General features: G+C 35.9%; 2 protein-coding genes across 3 annotated transcripts in view; both read left to right on the forward strand.

Moving 5' to 3' along the window:
* The window catches only part of LOC134790442 (leucine-rich repeat neuronal protein 1-like), a 341,152-nt gene that overhangs the window by 147,405 nt on the left and 171,346 nt on the right, over positions 1–22,401 (forward strand). The gene's annotated exons all lie outside the window — the stretch shown is intronic.
* On the forward strand, positions 13,949–16,357 carry LOC134791063 (uncharacterized). Its single transcript, XM_063762095.1, has one exon. The coding sequence runs from the start codon at positions 14,298–14,300 to the stop codon at positions 15,048–15,050; it is 753 nt and encodes a 250-aa protein (XP_063618165.1). The 5' UTR covers positions 13,949–14,297; the 3' UTR covers positions 15,051–16,357.

Raw genomic sequence — 22,401 nt, forward strand, 5'->3', positions numbered from 1 at the left:
GCAGTGGTAAACACGGTCTGTTTGTCTGTCTCTTCGTACACATGTCGTCAGCAAATATATAGCGGCCACTGTCTAATGTACTAACGCCTTTGATAACAAGGTCTGGTCTAAGTTAAGCTTTGTTAGCATTTAGTATAGATAGATAGACATCTATTAGACATCTTTTAGACATCACCAAGTTACGATAACGATATGTTTAAGATCTAACCTGTCAAATTTTACAATTGCGCGATTCTGGAGATACTGTTGAACGATTTCCACAGGATATGACTTAGAGATCCAATTCACATCTAAATAGATATCTTACTCTATCTAACGTAAAAGTGACATTGGTTGCCCGAATTGCGCTGCAAAAGAGAACTAGTTGATATCTAAACTATAACGTATCTAGAATGGATCTAGTACGTGTCGTCTCTTGTGAATATCTTGAAGTTCGAATACGGCAGATAGACTACTTATATGTAGAAAATACATGGTTGGTACGGTTGAAAGTTTTAATTTATGACCCATTTTGTACCTTGTCACAGTGACAATAGTATGAGGTCTCTAGCGACTTTCATACTGAATGGATTGAAATGGGTCATAAATTAAAACTTTCGACTGTACCTAAGGTTTCTAGCCATCGGTCTTCGGATCTCTACAGGCCTGGACGCACCTTAAAGTACATTTTCGATCTTCATATACGATGAAGTTCCCGCCATCCGTATCAGTTTGATGCCCAGTGGGGCTAATATGGTCGGCTCTTTATCATTTGTCACCATGCCTGTCACGTTCTAACAAATAAATAAGTGCGAAAGTGACGCATTGCATGACAGGTGATAAAAATGCGACCATGATACCGCTGCAGAGGGCCTAACGTGAAGAACGAAAATCTAAATTCCGTTATTTGCCCTTCCATCGCTCTTCCATGTTCGTGCGATGTGATAAATTTCGATTTTCGTTTTACGCGATAGGCCCTCCGGTGGTTGACTATGACCTGCGCGTGCGACTCCGCGCCGCGGCCCTTTCGCTCCGGCCACGAGCGACGCGAATCGGGGGAAAATATGACCACGATACATTTACATAATAAATGTAACAAAGGTTTGTAATAAACTGTATTGTGCAGCGAAAGTTCTGCAAACACCGTAGCGAACGAATATTGGCTATGTGCAAAATAACTGGACAAGTCACTGTGCATTAGACGCAGAAAACGATAACAAATTTTTGTTTTGGCCTATTACCGATTACCAGCAAAAATCTTAAATAGGATAAGACGTTGGCCACGTTAAAAAAAACCGGCCTAGAGCGAGTCGGACTCGCGCACGAAGGGTTCCGTGCCATTACGCAAAAAACTGCAAAATAAAAACACTTTTTTTGTATGGGAGCCCCACTTAAATATTTATTATATTCTGTTTTTAGTGTTTGTAGTTATAGCAGCAACAGAAATACATCATCTGTGAAAATTTCAACTGCCTAGCTATCACGGTTCATGAGATACAGCCTGGTGACAGACAGTGGTGGTGGGTACGGAACCCTAAAAAAAGACAAAAGTACAAACCCTAACAAAAGTCATTCGAATGTATATTAGGTACCTAAATACTTAAAATTTTAAGAGCTTAAAACACATTTGTTTATCAAACGAACATGTTATTGTTCATATTATTTTGAAACAATATAAAAATAGAAACCATTCGTATTCATGGGCAACGGCGAATAAACAGAGTGTTTATTTTTGCGCGAGAGCCTTAAGCTATGTACATACGTAATGCCTGGATTCAATGCACCTGTATAAAATCACATTCGTGAATGCACGATGCAGCTATTTTATTCGAGCGTGGCTTAAGCGACAATCGTTAAGCGTTTCTACGAGTTTCACTAGCGTACTTTTATTCCGTAGGAGCGGTGGTGGCCGAGTGGATATGACGTCCGACTTTCAATCCGGAGGTCGCGGGTTCAAATCCTGGCTCGTACCAATGAGTTTTTCGGAACTTATGTACGAAATATCATTTGATGTTTACCACTAGCTTTTCGGTGAAGGAAAACATCGTGAGGAAACCTGCATACATCTGCGAAGAAATTCAAAGGTGTATGTGAAGTCCCCAATCCGCATTGGGCTAGCGTGGGGACTATAGCCCAAGCCCTCTCGCGCATGAGAGGAGGCCTGTGCCCAGCAGTGGGACGTATATAGGCTGAAATGACTTTTATTCCGCTTCCTTAACCCTTTACGACGCACTGTTGGATATAATTATACTCAGTGGTACGTAATTTTCTTTGGGCTTTGGCTCTTTGAATCTACTTATTTAAAATCACTCCAGTGATGTGACTGGTCCATCTTTTTGCTCTGCAAAAAGCGACCGCCTCTAAATAGTACAGAAAAGACAATAAAGATATACACCTGTGGCGGTATACTGTCAGATCTGTAATAAAAACTAGTTATATAACAAGGACTCATCTTACCGCCAGCAGAAAACGTCTTTCTCACTTGCACTAACGCATCTTACCGCGGCTAAAATCATTATCACCCAATGGTGAACTGCAATCACTTTAATGCGACATACATTGAGACAGAAGTTTATACTAGATACGGTATTTCCTATTTGGAATAATACAAAAAACTATCTCCGTGGTTTTTTTCCATCAGCTGATGGACCAAGGATGACGCTCAGATAGGTTTGTAAAACTTAAATAAAAATACCAAAACGCTATCTCCTTTACCTTACGGAAGAGTTAGGGCACTCTCACACTGTAGCGCATAACTTAGCATAAAATAAACGGGCGTCCACACGCGACTCCCTGGGAACGGCCGCGTGAGTAACTTGCTTTGTTTTGGAACGACCACCTCAAGACGGTTACGAACAATTAAATAGGATTTATCTGGACTGTGTTGACTGTTGACAGTGAGGTATAATGGCAGGACCCGCTTTGGCGTACTTTAGCTTTCGTCTTACTGAAATAGGTTCTCAAGTTTTTTTTTGTAAGGAAATCAGTTTCACACACACAGTCTCACAGTTTGGCGAAACGTTAGATTAAGGTACTAAATATTGTAATTTTTTTTAAATTTCCAATAAATAAAAAGTTGTAAATCAGTTTTTGGACGCGTTGCTACTGCTGACATAAAGTTAAAATTTACTTAGGCACTAAACTTTAAGCGAATTAATGGCAATCGTAACCTTACTTTATACGGTAGAATTACCTATTGGAAATATGCAGCAGTGAACATTTTAACACGCAGTGTAAAAAGGCGTATTAAAAGTGTGAGGTGGTCTATGTACGTATATATTATATGTCTGTGGTTTCATAGCTTCCAATATGATACCTATGCATCTATCTTGATTTTTTCTGGATCATTAGTGCCTTGAATATTAGCTTGTTATCTGTTTATCCATCAACTATCACCGATATTTTACAAATATGTGAAATTAGCCATTTTAAAACCAGAGTAGGTTCTTATTTAGCTTACAAAATTACAATACAAATAAATAAATGTATTATACATAATGAGGCTTAGTAAACGCGTGCAACAAATTAATTTACAGTCTGACAAAATAGAGTAGAAATTATAAAGTGGCAATACTGTAGTGTCGTCCCTTTCAAATCAATCTAAGAATTGCCCTTTATTAATTTCTACTCTTTTTGTCAGACTATACATCCATTTTACCGTTAATAATCGAACCAACTCAATTAATCATTATTCCAATAATTCATAATCCGACATGATAATCATGTTGCTATGTAGGTATAAATGCAAAATCAACTGCACACCCAATTTTAATCACCGCTAGCAATGTATTTACCCGATTAATTACCGAGTAATCGATTTGTCCAGCGACTATCGAATAGTTTTCAATCAGCGAAATCGAGTTGCGACAGACCACGCCAATCCACGATTCGTTTGGGATTCGATTTTTCAAAGCAGATTTATTCGAGCTGAAATTTCGAGTATTTTAGACAAATCCTTCTCTAAGAATCGGATAATTTTGTTTTTTTATCTTGTGACACTAATTCGTAATTTTAAGCTAGGTCCCCACTGAAAACCAGACTCCAATTTTAGCGTCCAATGTTTTTTTAATCAATTTTCTTTTTCTTTATATACTAAGTTGTGGACTTATAAGTAGGTTGAGGAAATTTCGGAAAATGGCTAATCCCGATAATCATTTAAAACCACTCATAATTATTCCGTTGTAATAAGTCTGTTTTCGGAATGATTTGCCACTTTTTGAGTGATTTTTCCTTTCGGACTTACCCAAATACACCTTAAATTGTATTTTCTTTCTTCTAAAAAAATAAAAATAAAAATAAAATAATCTTTATTGCAACTTTGAGTTGTTACATAACATTGGTTCCTGGCTCTCAAAGTAGGTTTCCCTGTGTCTCAAGAGCCAGTTCCTTCCCAATTACAAGCGTAGGTAATGTTACAATGTTAGACATTTTATATTACATATTTAACAATATTAAAATTAATTTTAAAGAAAGATGAAACTGTGATGTGTGTGTACGCGCGCGTGTGTGAGTATTCTGTGTGTCTGATTTTTATAATAAAATTTTGTTCTAAAACTAATTTTATCCAAAATATCAAGTGATTAATCAAAGTAAAATAAAATCCGAACGTCTAGCCGTCTAAAGCACTTGACTTTATACATGGATTGATAATTCTAATCCTATCTAATAACAGGCTCACTGATCCCCTGAGTTTAATCCCTAATATTAATTAACCTTGAATTATAACGTTGAACTTCGGAATTTTTAGAGGATTTTTTGGGGGATTATCTTGAGCTTCGCGCCGTCAATTTGTCAAACTGTCATTTTTCCTTGTTACTTTTTTAACGCCTATTTGTGACGGCGCTACAGATTTTTATGATTAACTTATCTTTAAAGCCGCATTAATAATATTAATTAAGAACAGCAAAGGGTTGATTTAATAGAGGAAGTTTTTGCTGATTATATTTTGGATTAGATAATTCGAGTACTGATAAATGTACAGTGTGTTCTAAATATTTGACATCTGGAATTTTACATAAGTATATACGAGTACGGATACTTATGATGGTCGTTCTTGTCTACGTGACGTGATAAAACGGTGTTCGTCACTTTCTATCCCACGGTGTTAAAAAGTGACAGTTATTTTATCACGTGGATAAAGATGGATAAAGCCATCCATAATACGCCGGCTGGAGTAGATAGCACTGTACGGCTAGGGCTACGTATAACTCCGTATATGCGGTAATAAGTACTTTAATAGATTATTTTAAGATGTAGTAAGATAAGCCGTTTAGTAACCTTCGATTTACTTAAAAAAATCTGACTATATCTGGATTGATAAGCGCTAACGTTTCACAATATTTCCTAAAATTCAACTCAAGTAAATTCTTAACTAGTCAAACCAGGTGCTAAGCTACTGAAACTAGGTTTTAAATATGGAAGCCCTCATGTTTGCCTCCATACCGTATTCGAAGTGCAAACTAAATGCGACCCACTTCCCGCCAATCAATAGACTAATGAGGTCGTCGGTCGTTGATCATTCGCCAGTCATCGGCGAATCAACCGGGCTGCCGTGAATCGAAATTCGAAGGTCGTCCGTCTTTATCGCTCTTGCTGTAGTGACAGAGCTGGAGATACACGGATTTTGAATTTCGATTTTTTTGCGGTGCGACATGGCTGAGTCGTGTCGTAACGTAGTAGCGTAAGCTCGATATTTGTTGTTGGCGTTTTATGTGATTCAACTGTGCTGTATTTGAATTTGACAACATATCAAAATGTTATGATTGAATGGTTTGAAAAATAAAATTCATATTAAACCGATAACAAGCGACGGAAAGACTACGTAGGACGTGACGTGTACTTTACCTAGCTATTTCAGACTATTAGAAAATTGCAAGCTTTAATGTAAGGACGTGACAAAGTTATGTAAGTAAACACTCTAGGCTTACTTATGGAAGCATTTTTTACACCTTTGTCGACTACATATAAAAAAAAAATGTAAAGCAACATATAAGCAACACATAAAAGCCCTTCTCAAAGCACCCCGATCTGTCATCCTAAATATTACCAGCCGAAATTCAGCGAAATTATACCTAAATATTTACCAAAACGTCTCCGCGGTAACAAAACACATTGTCTAGCAACTCGTATGATCCTTTATGTTTTACTACTAAGTTCATTCCCTTTAGCAAACGTATGCAGCAGGTACAACCAAGCAAACTTAAACCCGAACTTATATCTTATGTTATAATAATAAAGGGTCATGATATTCCGGTCGGTTGATTTTTTATTATGATTCTTACGCAGGGTCGGGGTTTTTGATAAAAATATTGCAACCCTTAGGGTTAAGACGTTGTATCACTGTTTGTGTGTTAGGGTGAGGCCTTTGATGTGATAAGAGCTTTGACGGTAAACATAGTGAACGATAGTTCAACATAATAATATTGCCTATACGTAATTGGCTGTAGCAATATTGCTTTACTTTTATGGTTCTTTTGAGTCGGAAAATGCTGAAAATTTTGTAATATTACTCTTGTGAATGCCTTTCTTTGCAGTTATAGTTTCGGAGGGTTCTTATTCTTAGAGATCGAGAATTATTTTTTCGGAAAGTACTCAACTACATTGTTCAGTAGACATCAAAAAGGTTCGACGGACACTTTTATATAATGAGTGTTTAGAAAAAGCCTCCTTTTTCGGACGTTAAGGAGTTTCCCTTTTTCAGACTTAGTGAATTCTGTGTATTTAAGTAGGTTTTCCATTTTTTTTCTTCCAATAAGATCCTTTTAAGAGCTGTAGTAAAACTAGGGATCCTTATAGTTTCGTTGCTTGTCTATCAGTATGTAATTTTTTTGTATAACTTCGAAACGGCCTCTACATAATTTCCCCATAAGAGTATGCCGTATCGTAAAACTCACATGATATTAGCATGATACGTGTTAGAGCGTTTAATTACACAAAATCTTAGCCGTAACCGTTTTCACTGCTTTTCGTTATCCTTTTGCTGATAGAAGCTGGTTTTATATCCGTGTAGCAAATGATTAACAACATTGTTCGTTCTTATTCCGCATCTTGACGAGCAATAATAAAAGCAACGGTTTCCGAGCGATCTTCTGCCGTAAAAATGCATCGCCTGGCCGCGAGCCAGCTCCCTTACAACAGTTATTATTGGGTTACTCATATTATTCACGGTTTTTTATTCGTACTGTGTCCAGTGAAGCGAATTTTACAATGTAGCGGGCGCTGTGGTCAAATACCAATCGCGATTTAGTCATGATGAAAGACGTCAATAAATAAATAGTAATATTTAAAACTTTCGCGTTTTGAACACATATTAACTCACCAGTGAAACCTGTGTCGAAACGTTGGTAATTAAAGGTAATTAATTCGCGATAGACCCGTCTATAAATGTGAGTAAATAAATAGTAAATACTATTATAGGAAATTTTTACACAAGTTGACTAAACCCAATAGAAAACTTAATAGGTAAGACTTGTGGCCTGTTGGCTATGTTATTGATAATGATTTTGCTCATCACCCCCATGTTCGATTGAAATCAAATGTTTCATTCACTCGTATTCTACATCAAAATGTAATTGATAAGATAAATACAGTCATAAAAGCTTGAATCAGAAATATTTCCAGTTTTCGCCTCTAAACTGCCACTAAGCTTTATATAATCTGGTCGCCACCATAATAGGCTCATTGCCACTCTATTTGCGTGCAACCACAAATAAATAGAAATACTAACGGATGCAATAAATACAAATACCAGGCTATCAACCGACTTTTCTATTGTGGTGGTTTGTGGTTATTGGCTGAAAGGGCGTAGTTCTGCGGGGAACCTTTTGTTTTAAGACGTTGTTGTTGTACTGAGTGCGATCGACCTATTAGCCGTGAGGCCTGGAACAGGAATGTCGTATGTGTTAAGGAAAACTTGAGGTACTATTTTGTAAGAGTAGGCTAGTTGAACCTTTAAACGTATCAGTATAAATACAGTTTCAGATTTGTGTATCAGGGTGGTTCTTCTTTTTAAGTGACAATGTTTAAGTTTCCCGCATTAGTAATTATTTATCTTTAAATTTCATTTTTCATTTTATTCTCATCATTACAATATCAGTAATGTTATTAGTATGGAGCCTATTTTCAGTATAGAAGACAAACGACCAGACACACCTCAAGATTAACTAGAGTTTAATGAGATAAAGAAAACGTGGAAACAATAAGTTTTCCACGTTTTCTTCATCTCATTAAACTCTATTCTTCTCTAAACTTCTTGGTATTGGGCCAAACTTGAACTCACAACTCCAGGATACCAGCCCACCACTGAGCTACCGAGACTCTCTGTAAGCCTGGCACAGGAGGAGGGGCGCGACAGTATCTCGCCCGCGAGATAGACTACCCGTATTTTTCTAAGTGTATTCATTTAAGAGGGCGCGCCAATCATGTGCTAGCCCGGCTGGTTATCTCAAGCGTTCGACTAATTTAAGCCCACTTTACAATAGGAAAAGTCAGCTAGAACATACGCCATTTTGTTTCCCAACGGCATTAAAGGCTCACTTACCGTGGCTCATTGGAATAAATCCGCTTTACTGTGGGTAGGTGCGGTAAATCGGCCTGTACCGTGATATCCCGAATCACAATTAGCTGCAAGATACGGTAACATTATAGGTACATAACAATTGCAATTTATTCGATTAGTTAATTATATTAAATACTGTAAATATAAGTACAAAATATGGTTTAGAAAAGTCAACATAAAATATAAAATTTTGAGCTAAAAATATAACTGGCTCTAAAATATTTCACCTCAATACCTAAACTACTCGTAAGTAACCACCACCGACCATTTGTAACCACGTTATTAGCTAAAATAAATTCCGATTTGAGAACCTCCTTTTTTTTTGAAGACGGTTAAAAAATACAGTAGCTATTTGTCAGAATCATGCGTTAGTTTATTGTAATTCATTTCATTCAATGTAAATTTAGACGTTAGACTTGCATCCGCCATGTTGAATTAATCGTGACGTCACAGGATCAGTGCTGCCAACACCTCATTAGTTTAAATTGGGTGGTCCACAGGTGGCGCTGTTTAATTACTTGTATAGGTGTTAGGCAAATTAATTGTCTCTTAACATGGAATTGGCACTTAGGTGCTTATTGCAATCATTATTGGCTTATTGGGCACAAGCCTGGTATACAGGGTGATTATGTTATGTCTGACCATACTTTGAGTGATGAATTTATCATACTGAACAACTTTTACTATGGAGCCAATCCCAAAATCGCGAATACATAATTTGCCGCTTCGCCAAAATGAATGCAGATTTCGTTTTATGCGTTTTCTGGGTTGGCCACGTAGTAACAATAAGCAATAGAAAGAAATTATTATCATAAATAAATACATTTCATCTCTTTCTATTAAAGATTTGACTACCTATTACCTAGTAATTAAATTAAGCCTGAAATCTAATCAAATAATTATATTACTAAGTTTCTTTGCGTAAACCTACGCAATAACACCTACGTTATATTTTATACTTAAATCATAATTTAAATCGGGCACTAATTCACATAATTTATTTTCTTTGTTTCAAAAACATTGCTCTGCTGTTTTTTTACTTATCAATACATTTTAATATATTTTCGTTACCTCTTTCACTCGAAAAAAAACAGAACTACCAACCCAGGAAAATTTTAAATTCGGTTTTTAAAACCGGCCGGTTTTATCGCAACGGCTATTACTGGCCATCGAAAAAGTACGTTTTGAAATTCGAACGACGACAAAAGCACGCCGCTGGGGGTTAATCGCGCCATTGGAGCTGCAATAATCGCGTTCGCAGCGCCGTCGTAGCTGCCAGCCACAGCTTATACTTTAGACAAATTCAGAGGGTACATTTCTAATATTTAATGGGGCCGGCCGGGCGAAGTAGTAGTATTTAGGGTCGGTTGCACCAAATCGTTTGTCACCGTTTAAGCGTTCGCTACATCTTTTTGTATGGGAAATTTCATACTTCACTGCTGTTTGACGTTAAACAGTCTGTTAAATGTGGTTGGTGCAACTGGGCCTTAGTCTTTCCGTGATCACAGCTGGTGCAACTCAGCTGAAACGTCGGAATTTAAGGTAAAAACAATGAAATTATATCGCGGTAGACCCGTTTGTTTAATTAAATATGACAAAACGCGAGAGTTCACAGTGTTACATTTTTAATAACAAAACTTCTTTTTAATAACAGATATATTAAATATATTGAAACGGGCAATCACGTATTTGAAGTCGAAAGGTGCTCGATATGTTTCGCTGCATATCAAGAAGGATCATCGGGAGCACGCGTTGGCGAACCGACAGAATATTATCCTAGGCCTTTTAAATTCCTGGCTTTTAGTTAAAATTACGTTTTTCGTTCCTACACCAATATACGGATTCAACTCGCCGTTAAGGGGCCGGTATATGACGTTTTCGATTTAGACCTCACTTTGTAACCATAATTTGTTCAATAAATGTTTAATAATTGCATTAAATTACACGTAAATTTGTTCACGAAGAAACCGTGTACCGACTCTTCATGCCATTGTATTTTTAATTTGCTGTTATTCTCTACAAATCGACACTAAAAGTATCAAAAAATCTAAATATGGAGTTCCGTTTGAGACGGAAGCAAAACAATTTTGTCTTTGACAGTAATTGAATTATTGTATGATTCTGAAAGCTAGATAATCCAGCTACCAATTTATTATCGATTTATATTTTTACTCACAAAGACAACACAGAAATTCAATCTCAAATGTAAACTTTCGAACAATTTCCATACATTGACGACATCACTCAAAATTCTTCTTCAAGTCAGATGCCCGTTGGGGCTACACCGGAGCACACGTGTACTTCTTCAAATGAAAATGACAGCTTGATTTTCTTGCTTTTGACAATTATATTGACATTAAATCATATACGCACACGAGAAAGTATACCAGTAGATAAATTGTATTTCAAAAAATAGGGTACATAAATATCAGCTCGCGTCTCATTTAAATTTGATTTGCTGTTATAATGGTTGAAAACCGCAGTAAACTATCTTAAAACAATACGATTACAGTCGAATTTAAGTATTATGTTCCTTCAAAACTCGCTTAAAATGAAAAAAGTTTAAAGACTCATATTTACTGATTGGGATCAATTTTTATTATGCTGGTATCATTTTGCGTCAGTTTAAAAACGTATTTGACTTATGTACGTCAATGAATTTTGATGACAATTGTAATCTTGTATTATATTATAGAACTTTTATCTTAAAATAATGCCTATTAACAGGAAGAGTTATGTAATTCGTATAAGTAATACCTGAAAGTCTTGTACCTAGATCTGTAATACCATGGATTGCGACGAATAAATGATAATGATTATGCGGTTCGTTCCGTCTATATGTATAATGCGTGTACGTGCTGTTCTCTGAAAATCTTCAAGAAAAAATAACGGCTAGACCAGCACCAAGTACTAGCGAGTTTTTGCGGCTTTGGAGACCGAGATGAAGCTTACAGGCCAATAGCGCTCTAGTTATTGTTATGTATACCTATGTATCGAATGTTTTATAAATTACCTATAAAAAGCAATGTTTTATTTCGATTAGGTCTACATTTTGTGCATATTGCATATCTGAAGTATTTTCGTACTAAACTTGAAACTTTCGTTGAAACTAAATAAAATAATTATTCCAAATGTACAGTCGCCTGCAATTTATGTTACACAACGAAGGCCGCAAAAATATCTGACACGATCTTATTTGTAGAACCATAATACCATGTCATATATTTTTGCGGCCTTCAAAGAGTAGGTACCGTCATTATCACCAACTTTGCCCGCTTATTTTTTAAAACGAATTTCTCAAAAAACATCACATCATATGACTTTTTTTGCTCAGCACGTCCATTGTGATCAAACGCATCAGTTTATTTGAAAAAAAAAAATATTTTTTATCGTGTTTTTACTCATTTTTTTGCGTTTTAGAGGACGGGCAAAGATATCCGGGGTTTTCGCCAACATTGCCCACGTCAATTTGGTATTCAAATACAGCTCGTATGATGATGATGTCTAAGGATCACTTAAAGGTTTTGGGCAATCCTACCATTCCCTGTTAATAACTTAGCGATAAGTGTAAAAACTTTAAAATAAATTTGCTGGGCAATGTTGCCTACCCGTTTTTGCCCATTTCCAAATAAGGCTCGCCTAAGCATTTTACAAAGGCTAGGGTTGTCACTTTTGAGAAAATCTGTTACAATAGTTTAATGGCAAAAAATATGATTTTTGTTGTGTTTTTCATTCGTTAACGGGATAAAACATCTAAATAAAGGATAATAAGACAAATTAAATACAGTATATATTTATAAACTTATTTTAGTGTACAAACATAACCTTCTTTTACTTGCGAAGTTGGGTAAATTAGATGAAAGTGACAACCCTAATCCGTTTTTGGTGGTGGGCAATGTTGGTATAGATGCCAAATTACCGGATTACTTTGCCCACCGCTAAAACTTTTGTGTATTTAGGCCTTTTTAGTTTAAATCTCAATAGACATAATCTATGCTTCATGTGTTATAACTCAAACCCGGAAATATTTGTCAAAGGGTTCTCAATTTTTTCTACTTGCATTCATTATTTATCAATTTTTTGCCCGCCGAAATATACCCTATATTAGACAACTCGCTCAAACTCTAAATTCCCAAGTCAAGATATGCACAAGTTTGGTATATAGTTTTGTCAGAAATATAACCTATTTTCTACTAAAAATAGCAGGGTGGCCATAACTATTATAATTTTTTCTACATTAACGAATTTGTTTAAAATTGTCGTTTTGGGCAAAGTTTCCCTGGAGGCAAAGTTGGCGCTAATGACGTAACATATTATTGCAGGTGACTGTACATAAATGTTTCGGTGATTTTGAGATTATTTTTCAGGTTAGTTTACTAACAATCAAGTTATGCAGATACCGATTTCGTGAACGTATAAGTAGTAAGGTACCGCTATTGTTTAGCGATACCGATTATTTTTGAAGGCAAAACTATACCGTTGAAATATAAAGATATTAAAATTACAGCAGGGACAACCATTTTTTATAGGTGTACCTAAACCATCATTGGCCGAGCGTTAGCAAAGGTCTCCGTTTCAGCTTGGGCAAAAATGCTTTTGTATGTTCTCCTTTGCAGATCACATTTCTCAACTGATTCTCGTGAAAATTTGTAAGCAGGTTCGATAGAACTATTCTGTTTCGCTTTATCCGCCAAAATGGAATTGCCACCCTGCTGAAACATTATTTATTTAAATTCCTATTGAATGGATTTTGCACCTTATGAAAAACCGTATAGAGTAGTAAATAACATTTTACATCTGACTTAATGACATCTTGTTTTATTCGCTTTAATTGTACAAAACGCGTATCTCGACAAAGCAATATTAGGTAGTAAAACAGTCAACAATCAAATTAATTAAATAGGTAAGTACGTCACGTGTGACATGAACAGACAAGGAAAGCAAGATTAAATGCATTGTTTCTCTTTCATCTTTCAATGGAACGCTTTTACCCTCAAAGGAGGCTAGTGGTCAATACTAAACTAAAAGTCCAATCTTAAAAAAAAACATGATGGGTCACTGACCTGTCCCAGTAAAGTGAGGTAGTGTGCGTGAAGTGCGCTTGTGTGTGAAATGGGGTAAATTGACAGAATCTGAAATTTTACCCACCGCTACCGTCGCCATGATATTGTATGTACAATGAAAGTCAGTCAGGTGAAAAGTCTTCGAAAAGTACAAACTTTGCTAAAAGGCACTCAGAAATTATCATTGTGTTGGATATTTTGCTTGAAGGTTTAAGAACCACTTTCATGTCAAGAATACACGTGCCGACGTATATTATTTATCATAAGGTATTATCATTTTATTTAATACTCAACCGAGTCATTCACAAACAAAAATATAATTTAAGAAAAAGTCCGTTTCCGGTACTAGAACTGTCAACACTACAGTGATAATATCCAGTGAAATTAAACGAACAAAAATAGTTATAGCGCACTTGGAACAGGGACTTCGTAACAAAACACGAGTAAAACTACTAAGAAGTGTTAACAAATAATCAGAACTGTGTTACTGTGGAAGATCACTGAAAATTAAAACCACGGATCATCGCGGAGTTGAGGTTAGAAACACAACAGACAAGACAATATTATTACTCATTGACATTGTCAAACACCGCCAACAAAATTGACGTTACAGTCAGTGTTGCCAACTGCAATAAACATTTCTACCATTTTCTACTATTACGTTCCAACATACGCAAATACAACTAAATAATAGTAAAATGGAGGGACAATTCCAAACATTATTTGATAATTTGAAGATCGAGATGCAAAAACAGAATGAAGATTTGAAACAATCCGTCACAAAAAATATTTTAGACAAAATGGAAGAGAAGTTAATTCCTATAGTGGAAGAAAATAAAAACCTAAAGGTCAGAGTAGAAAAATTGGAAAAAGAAATAGAGTATCTAAAAAAAGGAGGGAGAGAGAATAATATCATAGTATTCGGCCTGGATGAGAAAGAAACGTCTACCATTGAGTTATTACGGGAATTTAAGGAAAATCTGAAAATCGACTTAAATATTAATATGGAAGACTATGAAATAAACAAGATCTATCGTTTAGGTAAGAAAAACAGAGAAAGCAACAAGCCGAGGCCGGTATTATGTTCGTTTATAAATAACTGGAAAAAGATGGAAATCATTAAAAACAAAAAACACCTAAAGAAAATTCATGTATCTGAGGACTACTCAAAAGAAGTATTAGAAAAGAGAAAAACACTACAAGCAGATTTAGCTGAAGAGAGGAAAAAAGGCAATATAGCATATTTGAGACACGACAAACTAATAATAAAAGAGACCAACAACAACAGCCAAGAGAAAAGGAAAAGGGAATCATCTGCCTCACCCTCTGATTATAACAATCAGCCTAAAAAGCAACTGACTGTATCCACAACCAAGACCAACAGAACAAACGCTTTTGATATGATGCGTTCCAGCTCTCTTTCTAATATATCTACTACCAAAAAACAATAGCAATTAAGAATCGGCAAACGGAATCCAAAACCAACCGACGAAACTATTAACAACAAAGAAACAGAAAACTACCAAACTCCCCCAAGCCGACTGGTCCTCGTGGGGGAAAGAGACCACAACCCTCCGACAATAACTGGCAACAACAACAACAACAAAAACCATAAACAACAAACATCGAAATTTTACATCGCAGCCCTAAATGTACTTACCCTAAAAAATGAAGAAAATCTTACAGAACTAATGTATGCGTTAGAACACATCAAATGGGACATCGTTGGCCTGAGCGAAGTGAGAAGAATGGGTGAAAATATCACGTCACATCCAGAATACATGCTTTACCATATAGGGGAGACCCCGGGCCTTCATGGCGTTGGATTTATTATCAAAAAGCATATTACAAAGTATATAGAAGGATTCATCGGTATCTCGGAGCGTATCGCGATAATGAATTTGAAAATACCTGGATACAAAGATCCTTGGTCCATTGTACAAATATATTCTCCTACTGAACAAGCAAATCTGGAAACAATAAATAAATTCTACATTGATCTAAACAAAGCGATCCAAGATCACGGTCATAAAAACCTTATAGTAATGGGAGACTGCAATGGACAAATTGGGGAAAAGCGCCCAGAAGAAAATATGATACTAGGACCATTCACATATAGTAACAAAACTAGAAGTAGAAATGGAGAATTTATCACGAACTTTGCACTAGAAAATAACCTTACCATCTTAAATACTATGTTCATGAAAAAGAAGAAAAACATGTGGACCTGGATCTCGCCTGACGGTAAAACAAAAAATGAAATTGATTTCATAATGACCAACAGAAACAGCTACTTCACTAACTTTACCGTAATCAATAAATTGAACTTTAACACTAACCATAAACTAATTAGAGCAGAACTGGTATCAAAGCAACCAAAGAAACCTAGACCAAGGCAACACCCAGAAAACATAAACTTCGGAAAACACCAGTTAGAACAAATAACAGTTGCCCTAAAAGACAAATTCACAGACATCCAATCTAAAACGAAAGGATTAGGGACACAAGATAAATACAACTGGATCGAAAACACCATTAAAGCTCAGATACAACTCAGTGCAAATGCCAAAACCGAGCCGAAGAAATGGCTAACTACAAATACCACAAATCTCCTAGAAGAAAGAAACCACTTAATTAGTGCAAGAGATGCTCCAGACAGACGAAAACATTTAACGAAAATTAACAAAGAAATCAGAGAAAGTATAAGAAAGGATCGAAAACAAAGCAGAATGGAAATTATAGAAAAGTATATAAGTAAAACGGGAGGAGTAAAAAAAGCATACAAAGAATTAAAGAATTCAATGCATTGGATAGTTAAAATGAAAAAAGACAATGGAAAATGTAAACACAACAGAACGGACATATTAGGCACAGCTACATCCTATTACAAGAAACTGTACGAAAATAACACAACAGAAGACGAAATTGATTTAGCGGAAAACTCAGACATTCCTAGCATTATCCAAGCTGAAGTCGAGAAAGCTATAGATACACAAAAATTAGACAAAGCACCAGGTCCCGACGGTATAAATAACGTTATCTTAAAACAATGCAAAGAAGTCTTAACACCAGTCCTTACAAACATATTTAATGATATCCTACACACTGAAATAATTCCCCAGCAATGGACAGAATCCAACATAACCCTACTATATAAAAAAGGGGATAAACACGAAATCGGAAATTATCGCCCTATCAGCCTTATGTCCAACATTTATAAAGTATTCGCAAAGATCATTTTAAAACGGATTGAAAGAACACTAGATGAACATCAACCTATCGAGCAGGCTGGATTTCGGAAAGACTACTCGGTGATCGACCACATCCATGTAGTACGTCAAATTCTAGAGAAGTATCACGAATACCAGCTCACATACTACATCGCATTCATTGACTACAGCAAAGCTTTCGATTCTCTACTACATAATAACATCTGGGAAGCATTAGTAGATCAAGGGATTGAACATAAATACATTCGACTGATCAGGAACGTATATAGGAATAGTACAGCTAGAATCCAACTAGAAAAGAAAGGCAATCCATTCAAAATAGGAAAAGGCGTCAGACAGGGAGACCCCCTATCTCCAAAACTATTCTCGGCGGTACTAGAATCAATTTTCAGACGACTTAATTGGCAAAATCTCGGGATTAATGTGAATGGTGCATTGCTGACGCATTTAAGATTTGCTGACGACATAGTGATATTCGCTGAAACACCTGACGTCATCAATCGAATGATAAAAGATCTTACGTTAGAAAGTGGAAAAGTAGGGTTAAAGCTAAATCCCGAAAAGACTAAGATGATGACAAACGGAAACAAAATTACGATACAGTTAGACAACACCGAAATCAAGTACACCGATGAATACATATATCTGGGGCAGCTCATAACACAAGAAGAACCTATGCGAAAAGAAGTAGTGCGAAGAGTGACGAACGCCTGGAAAAGATACTGGAGCTTAAAAGAGGCTATGAAAGACAAAAAATTGCACATAAACATCAAAAGTCAACTATTTAACACGTGTATACTACCCGTCCTTATATATGGCTGCCAATCATGGAATTTAAATCAGGAAATGACCAGAAAACTCGCAACCTGCCAATACGCTATGGAAAGGAGTATGCTAAGTGTCAAGAAATCAGATAGACTGGGAAATCATGTCATCAGAAATAAAACAAAAACCATAGATGTAACACGGAAAATGAGAAGACTCAAATGGAAATGGGCAGGGCACATGATTAGAGGTAATGATAAATGGAGTAAGAAAGTGACAGGATGGTACCCCAGGAAAAGCAAAAGGAAGAGATGTAGACCACGGAAAAGGTGGGACGATGATATTAGAAAAGTGGCAGGAGTAACATGGAACAGAGTGGCTCAAGATAGATCGGAATGGAAAAGGTTGGAGGAGGCCTTTGCCGATTGGCAAACAGATCTACAAAGAATAAGCAAGAAGCAAATACTAGAATAAGTTTTTATGTTTATATTATCTTTTGTTTAAATCAGTTTAATGTTATTAGGTTAAGTGGATCTGAATAAAAGGCTATATTATTATTATTATTATTATAAGAAAAAGGAAATATTACTGGAAAAAAAAAGGAATCTTGCCCGTAGGGTAAAAGTTTTCTATTTTTCATTTATATCAAAATTTACCACTATTATTTTACCCGCATATTTAACACCCACAAAGATGAAGTTACTCATCCATACACAATTCCGAAAACTAGTATAGGTACTATTTTATCCTCAAACACAATCGCTACATAAACTCTTCCTACTACAGAAGCAGTCTACAGATCAGTATCAACGTTTCACAAAGGCACCTCTGCAAACTACTCTGCGTTTGTCGAATGGCCAGGAATATGCGGCTCGTTCCGTTTTACGTGCGCGGTTATTTTCGTGTACTGCTGTCTGATGCACTCGCAATGTAAACACAGACTTTATTCCAATCGCTTACTATGCACGCGTACCCCCAAGCAGGCAGCTTGGCAAGCGAGGCGTATCACAAAAAAAGATTAAAAAAGTAACTGCCAATCTGTGTGGGATTAAATGAAGTCTTCAATCCGCAATGCAACTTGACTTGGAATTCAGGCATTATGGACCGGCAATGATAATAATGGTGCTGATGCGTACATCTACCGCGTGTGCCTACGCACACTACTACGCACGCTACCTACGTAGACACCGTGCATGTGCGCGAGGGCTAAACTGTTGGAGCCGCACACATCACGCAAGCGGTGTGCCGTCTCTCATAATCTGGGTCTGTTTATTACAACGCGTTAACGTCTACGCACACGCATCTGATGTGTACAGGAATGTATACCTTGATTCGTTGAGCGATTTGAATGAGACTGGCTCGCAGGCTTTGTTTTAGATTCGGATCGGCCAGGAATGCGTGTGTAACTGTAGCTGCTTTTATTTTGGGGGTAATTAGGCGGCGTTGGAGCCTTTACTCTTTTGTTTTGGTGGCGTTGAAACCGTTTACTTTTTAAAGGCGTGGAGAAGCGATACTTATTGTTTTAATGGTCTTATTTGTTATGGTGATAGGTTTTTACCGCACCTGGGTCCCTGCTTCCACAACTATCGATAAATTATACGTGTTATGCCATTCCACAATTTACTGTATTTTGTATTCAAGTATCGACCACGGTTTTGTATTATTCTAAGATTTGTTATATACAAGGTGTCCCAAGAAGTAGTGATATACTGAAGCTGGGAGGTAGAGACCTAGAGGGCTATTTGAATCACCCCCATGTATGTTCCGCGATTTTTCGTATTTTCGGAGTTATGATTTTTTTTTTAATTAAAAAAAAAATATTAATAATAATTGAATTAATTAATTTTTTTTTAAATCATAACTCCGAAAATACGAAAAATCGCGGAACATACATGGGGGTGATTCAAATAGCCCTCTAGGTCTCTACCTCCCAGCTTCAGTATATCACTACTTCTTGGGACACCTTGTATAGTGCTCTACAAGAATAGAATATTAATTTATTCGTAAGCACAAGCAGAGACGAGAAAATTTTACAAACAGAAAACATACTTAGTTTACGAATTTCAAATCGAGCTAGATAATTAGATAGAATATAAAATAAAGGAAACAATTGATTAAATCCATCTCTACCTATTTGCATTTCTGCTTGTATTATTTCTTATTCAATAGTAGTTTCTTATCAAGTTGTTATGTGAATAGTCAGAAACCCCTTTATTCATAAAACATAGCAAACCTTTGTTTAATTTTGTCCCTTTCTAACAAACCAACAAATGTCAAAATTAAGGACAAACTGTTATCAAAAACTTGTTAGACTTGGCAAGCGTTTATGAATAACGCCATTAATGATTGACAAGTTAATATTATGTTTAATAACGATGCGTCCAATTAGTTGTTGATCTCAGTTTTTAACTTTGTATCAAACTATCGTATCAAAAAACTAAACCAACTCAGTAATCACGTCGTTAAAACAACACAATATTCAAATAGTATTCGAACTTGTTTGTGATCGGTTATTTAGATATTGTTAATGGCTGGTTTCACCGTTAACTAGAACTAGGAGCTGTAGTTGTTAATTTTGGTTAACTATTAGTTGTTTGCATTGGAAATGTAACGAAATATTTACACAATTTATTGAGCAGTAAATTCAAACACCAATACAGTAGAACCTCGATTAAACCGAATTAATTGGGACCAAAACTAGTTACGATAATTGCTAGAAATGTGGGTTTGTTTGGAAACAGGGCAGTAAAAAGTCGAAAGCTTTTTTCATACACATTTTCTATAAAATAGTTATGTTCGTTGAGGAACGGCTAGTGTTCATATAATGTAAGGTTCGGATAATCGAGGTTCTACTCTAAATCTAAATAAATGTATTACTTATTTCCATAAGGTAAACCAATATACATATAGTCAAGAAGTTTTCTAAGGCGTTTAATCAAACTGTGAGTGAGTAAACTAGATATCTAACTAAAATCTATTTAATGTTAATCTGATTTTCAGTGCGTCACGTTTCTCAGTTGATTTCGTGTTACATGACATGGACACGAATCAATCTTCTCGACGATGTCTTGCTCAAATGGGGACATGTCACTGTATACCTGCAAATATACAATAAATGGACAAACTACAGCTAATTGAAGTGCACTTAAATTTTATTTACCAACTTACATACAGTAAATTGCACTCTGTATTTGCATAATTTACTCCACCTTACGCTATTTCCATATAAAAAGACGTAAGGGACAATATTACGTTATAAAAAGGCGACATACGACGTTTTGATGTAAGCAGGTTTTATAACGGATGATCTGAGGCGGGTGGAAGCATGCCAAGTAATATGAAGTTTGATTTCGTTGGACAATTCGATTTTAGTTGCAATTCGTCGGGTTCGTTTTACAGTGTTGGTTGGCTTACTTACAATACTAAAAATATTTCTACGTGTAAAATATATCTGTCTTAAGCCTACATATGTCCCACGTTGCGGCAGATGTCATCTCAATTCAAAAGAGGGTAAAATACTAGGTTAGTTCAGTAATCTGGTCTTGTAGTAGAGGTAGAAAAAAAACATGTAATTATTTAGAGCAGTGCAACCTAAAGAATCTTCTTTAGGTTGATATCTATCAGACTTTACCTGTAAATAGTACCTGTATTGTCTTTCTGACTATTAAGGGGCTACCCCACGCCAATGACCTTCAATCTGAATCCCTTAGTTTTCTAATTTTTTTGTAGCTTATTATATTAACAGCAACGGCTTTAAGCAATATAGTATCCCATATTTACTTCAAAGTTCATTGTCTTCGAGATATTTGGCATCAAATTTGAACAATTTTAGGCTAAAAAAACTGGTTTTCTGGCCATAACTTTTGTGTTAATTAGTTTAAAATTAAAACCCTGGACACGTTTTTCGAGACGTGAAAGACGAATCCAAATATGTAGATTTCGTACATGTAAGATCCTTCACTGCAAACTATATACGAAAAAAGTGTTTTTTAGACAATGTTTAAAAAAATAATAAAAAATAAGTACTTATTCATTTCTTTCAAAATCCGGTGGACAATACCGGAGATAAAAGATTGAAAAACCGATAACCGTTTGTCTTATAATTCTATCTGTAGTGCAAAAAAAGGAGATAAGATTCAAAACTTGTCAAAAATCGATGAAAACCTCGGGTAGCCCCTTAGTGAGGTTTATCCTTTACAGCTATTAAAAAACGACGAATCCTTAGAAATTTTGTCACAAAACGCTTAATTTTTTTATTGGTAGGTCTAATTCGCAATTGATTCAGTTGAAGTTAAATTTATAAAATGATTTGTTGCTTGCTAATAAATCTATATTTTCTAAAATTATTAGTAACATCTGTATACATATACATTGACCTACAAGGTCTTTTACAACGTTTTCCCACCGGCCGCTGACGAGGGTAGCTTGTCCTCTGTCCCTTACGTCTGTCCCTTACGGCTGTCCGTTACGTCTGTCGGTCCGTCTTTAACTCGCCTCATTAGTATTCGGGATACACGGTAATCGGGATCGGTAACAGAAGAGATAATTAGAAGTATTAATTGGATACTTCCATTCAGTCTGTTTAAAGTCGGACTTACGTATGTATTCTTTAATAGAAGTATGCATGTGTTTGTTCCGTTTCTATTGAGACTCAGCAGTTAATAGCTGATAGTTTTGTTTGATTATTAAATTCGCTAAGGTACCGATTGTTAGTATTTTTAAACAAAAGTATATGATTCCTAACGACACAACGTAACGACAACTTGATACTATTGATACTAATACTAAACCGTTTCTGTCTTTTTCA

The sequence above is a fragment of the Cydia splendana genome, chromosome 5 (genome assembly GCF_910591565.1).
Source record: "Cydia splendana chromosome 5, ilCydSple1.2, whole genome shotgun sequence".
In the NCBI taxonomy this organism is placed as follows: Eukaryota; Metazoa; Arthropoda; class Insecta; order Lepidoptera; family Tortricidae; genus Cydia; species Cydia splendana.